Raw genomic sequence first — 4,666 nt, 5'->3', positions numbered from 1 at the left:
CATGTCTGAATAGTAGCTTTTTACACCTACATTCCATTTACTTTGCTGTGGTGTAGATGATGACACAAGATGCTGGGCAACAGAGGATCAGGCCCAGAATCTTTGAATTTCCTTTAAGGTAAATTCAAAATTCTAAATGTGCCACTCTACTTTGAAGTCTTTCTGATGGTGATCAAAGCTCTAGGTGACTGGCATACCATATCCCTAATCCAGAGAGATTGACACTACACCTTCTTAACCGGTAGGTTCAAAAAAGTAAATGTGAGGAGGCTACAAAGGTGGCTATTGAAGTTGGCTTCCGCCATATTGATGGAGCCTTTATATATGGGACTGAGGAGGAGGTTGGGCGAGCCATTCACGAGAAGATTGCAGACAGAACAGTCAAAAGAGAGGACATATTTTACACAGGAAAGGTAAGTGGGTTTTGTTTTAACATCGGTATTTTTATCGTACTGCTTCCTGAGCTAATTATTTTGTCTAATTTATGAAGAATGTTGTCAATGTCAAGGACAATTTTAAAAAGATTGCATTTAGGGGAGTATTATTCACAGAATTGGGAAACTGCATTCTATAACAAGTTACAGCTTTGAGCACAAGGCTCATCTCTACCTGTGTGAAAGCAAAGCTAAAACGGCTACTTCATTCAGGGCCGACTCCTGAAGTCAGACAACAGAGTGACTCCCAATAACCCAGGACAACAAATTTAGCCCAAAAGATTTTAACCTTGAGAGTGGCCTCACATAGAGTTCCTGTACGGACCAAGTGCACTTCTGACATCCTGGCTGCATTTCAGCCGCTCGCCCTGCTTCTTCAGGAAACATTCACTTCTTACTCTCATGTGCATCTTTGCACACAACCACCTCACAACACAACCCTTCTGTTAAAAAGGTAAAGCCAGCGGTATGACACAACTAAGACATTTTAGAAAAGTGGTTTTTACAGAAAGAAGAGACAAGAGAGGACTTTTTCAGAAAGAACAGTTGTGTTTGAATCATTACAGCTTTGGAGTACCTTTCACCGTCCTGAACTTGTCCGAAGCTGCCTGGAACAATCACTGAAGAAACTTAAGTTTGACTATCTTGATCTCTTCATTATCCACAACCCCATGTCTCTAAAGGTAAACATTTCTTTAAAAAATATACACAGGAAAACAAATGTTTGGTAGTATATCCATGGGCCAGAGCAGAGCTGTTCTGAAAAAGACCCGTAGTCCATCTAGTCCTACGTCCAGCCTACAGAAGTAGCCTATGATGGGTGTTCGAGGGGAAGGCAAAAGACAAAAGAAAAACTAATGCATGAAGCACAGTCTATAATGAAATATTTTTGGGGGGAAACTCATATTGTCTGTCCTTGACAATCAATCTATATTAAGCACGTAGGTTATGCTTTTAATCCTTGCTATTAAAACATCATATGCTACCTGGTTCACACTATGCCACTAAAATATACATATATATGTGTGGACTGGCAAATTTACAAACTATCTTGGGAACTCTCTAAATTCAAATATACACTTAATGATCAAAAGCTATCTCTAGTTACTCTGGAAATTCACCAATAATCTATAAAACTAACCTTGGGTTACTGTGATCAGTTGTAATCAACTATAACTTCTTTAGCTTATTAATCATGTGTTCATTAATTCAAACTTCTTTCTTTTTGTCAGAGAAGCTATCAGTTTTCTGTGACACCACATATGTTTTATCTATAATATCTCTAGGCACTAATTGCTTTTGACATGCATGCTTTGTTTTCACTGAGTATAAACAGAATTTCTTATCAAAGTAGTGCTTAGCTGAGTTAATTAATTTTCCAGTATCAACACATATCCTCTTATTGACACAAAATTATTTCTAGGCATTCATTTCAGTTCAAGGTAGAATCATAGGACTGGAACGGACCTTAAGAGGTCATCTAGTCCAGTCCCCTGCACTTGTGGCAAGACCAAGCATTATCTAGACCAGTGGTTCCCAACCTGCGGCCCACGTGCCACTTGCAGCCCAATCAACACAGAGCTGCGGCCCATGTGACATCCTCAGGGCCATACAGGTAGTATTGGATATGGCCCACAATAGTAAATAGGTTGAGAACCACTGATTTAGACCATTCCTGGCAGGTGTTTGTCTAACCTGCTCCTAAAAAACTCCAATGATGAAGATTTCACAACCTGCCTAGGCAATTTATTCCAGTACTTAACCACCCTGATAGTTAGGAAGTTCCCTGATTTGTCCTTATTTCCCCGTTTATAGATTGGCACTATATTTGCCCTTTTCTAGTCCTCTGGAATCTCTCCCATCTTCCATGACTTTTCAAAGACAATCACTAATTGTTCAGATATCTCCTCAGTCATCAGGCCCTGGTGACTCAAAGACATCTAACTTGTCTAAGTAATTTTTAACTTGTTCTTTCCCTATTTTAGTCTCATATCCTATGCAGGAGTGGCGGAAGTACCCTAAAAGGATGGGAGGGCACAGGCGCCCGAACCGAGGCCCCACACCACCCCTTTTCTCCAAGCCCCCGCCCTGATGCCACCCCTTCTCCCTGATCCACCGCCCTCAAACTGCGTATTCCCCCAAAGACCCCGCTCTCACATTGCCGCCTCTTCCCCAGAGGCCCCGCTCCCATTGCTCGTATTCCCCCCTAGACACCATTCCCTGATCGTTCCTTTCTGCCTCCTGTCACTCGCCCTTATGACTGGTAAAAAATGGGGGGGGGGGGCATGGCCACCTGGCCCCTCCTGTTCCGGCAGCCCTGATCCTACCTCATTTTCATGGGTAGAGATCCAATCAGTACTAACTTTTTCGGTGAAAACTGAAACAAAAAGGTCAGTTAGCACTTCTGCCATTTCCACATTTTAGATAAAACCATTCTATTGCTTTTATCCAGCTTTAAAGTTCAACACCTTCCCTCCCCCACTCCTCCTCCTTACAACTCCTTCCTTGGCCACAAAATAGTTAAAATCAACTTGTGTAAAAAGCATCATGACCAAGGGGGATTTCCTTTTTGTTTTTAGCCCGGGACAGATCCATTCCCAAAGGATGAAAATGGAAAAATCATTTTCGATGTTGTAGATCTGCGTCAAACTTGGGAGGTGAGTGACATGAATAACACAGTGTTAATTAAGAGCCCATCCAGTTTCCTTAGGCAGCCAGCTGACTGTTACCCAGAAAGCGCTCAGACTTCCGGGATTTTTCAGTCATAGGACCATTTTAGAGGGCAAAGGAGAATGTATAGAAAAGCCAGTCCCTCTACTTCCTCAGGGGGCCCAGGAGGCCAGTGTGCTCACGCAGTTTTCCCAGGAAACAACCCCTGTCTTCTGGGGAGCTCTAGCTCTGCTCACACCAGATTCCTACCCAGACTGAGCCAGTATCCTCCCTTTTAAGGTCCTACCCTACTCCAGGCTTGACAAGTCTCATGCGTGTGGTGGGTTGTGCCCAGAGGAGCTCTTTAACCCTTTCTTGACTGCTGTAGGAGCTGCCCCATCATACTAGGGAAGGTTAACTCCATCAGTGTCAGACTGATAGAATTAAACCAGTACAATAACTGTGCATAGCCCAGACCCTCAATGAGTATTCAGGGTAGCTAGTTAAGTGAAATGTATTTTTACATGTGAACTGAGCAGATTTAAGGGGGAAATCACTGAGAGACAATAAACATGAAATCTCACATGCTTTTTTTTTTTTTAACAGAATCACTTTGTAGAGCAGAACCGCACTTTGAGATGCTTTAGCCTTCCCTGTTCTTAGGACAGGGATATTGCCAAAGGCATTATCAGGGACAGAATTGTAGTCTGGGCTTTACAGGTGATGTTTTCCACAGAGGAGGGATGAAATATTCTGCCCTAGAGTCAGCCAAGATGAGGACTCCATCAGATCCCTAATTCTTTAGCTAATGCTCTTTAAGTGGCTCGGCACTGCAGCTTATTAGCCAGCCAGCACTGAAGAGTTAGGTTCAAAATCTGTCCACACTTATCCACATTACAGAATCCATCAGTCAGTTTAATACCATTGGCGCTTCTATATCAAGAGAAGCCAGAAATGAAATACAAAGGGGCATCAGGTTAGAATTGAGGTGCATTGACAGAGCTTTGGGGAAGTTAGCATAGTGTCTGCTCACCTTATCCCAGGTTCTAATTAGTGCTATTGGTTCCTCAGTTTCATGAGCATTAACTAAACTCCCTCATTTAAAAGGAAAAAGCTAAAACTTCCCCTGTGATATGTGCCTTCCCTTCAGTGGACTCTAGCAAGCTTTTTCTATTAAATGTAAAAAGTAAACAGGATTTGGCTACAGTATCATTGTTATCGTAGCACTGCTTGTGATCTGAGACTCTGCAGTCATTTCCTATTATCAGAGCAGGGAAACACTGGTGCATCTCAGACACCACAGCATGACTACTGTCAGTAAATAGAGACATTCTAACGGTGACCACTGCACCCCCCCATCTCCTTCAATGTTTCTTGTGTTTTCCCTTTAATTTTCATACTCAATTATTTTTTTGCTATAAAACTCTTAAACTAGTGTTCGTAGTCCCATACTTATGTGGTATCCTTATTTCTGTATTGTTCAGTAGCAATGATTGGGTATCGCTATGTCTTTGAGGTTCTGTATGTGTAAGGGACAAATTAGAGAGAAAGCAACTGGGAGAGACAGTGGCCAGATTGTCTAC

General features: G+C 42.3%; 1 protein-coding gene across 1 annotated transcript; it reads left to right on the top strand.

Annotated features, from left to right (window-relative positions):
* Nucleotides 1–245: 245 nt before the first annotated feature.
* LOC113409055 (estradiol 17 beta-dehydrogenase 5-like) lies at nt 246–3,091 on the top strand (the record flags this gene model as incomplete). Its single annotated transcript, XM_026662622.1, has 3 exons — nt 246–413; nt 1,001–1,117; nt 3,014–3,091. Coding segments are annotated over 3 exons (363 nt in total), but the record flags the coding sequence as incomplete, so codon positions are not given.
* Nucleotides 3,092–4,666: the final 1,575 nt, after the last annotated feature.

Source organism: Terrapene carolina, unplaced genomic scaffold, assembly GCF_002925995.2.
Source record: "Terrapene carolina triunguis isolate 2854851 unplaced genomic scaffold, T_m_triunguis-2.0 Scaffold28823, whole genome shotgun sequence".
NCBI lineage: Eukaryota > Metazoa > Chordata > Testudines > Emydidae > Terrapene > Terrapene triunguis.
This window is presented reverse-complemented; position numbering and strand designations above follow the sequence as displayed.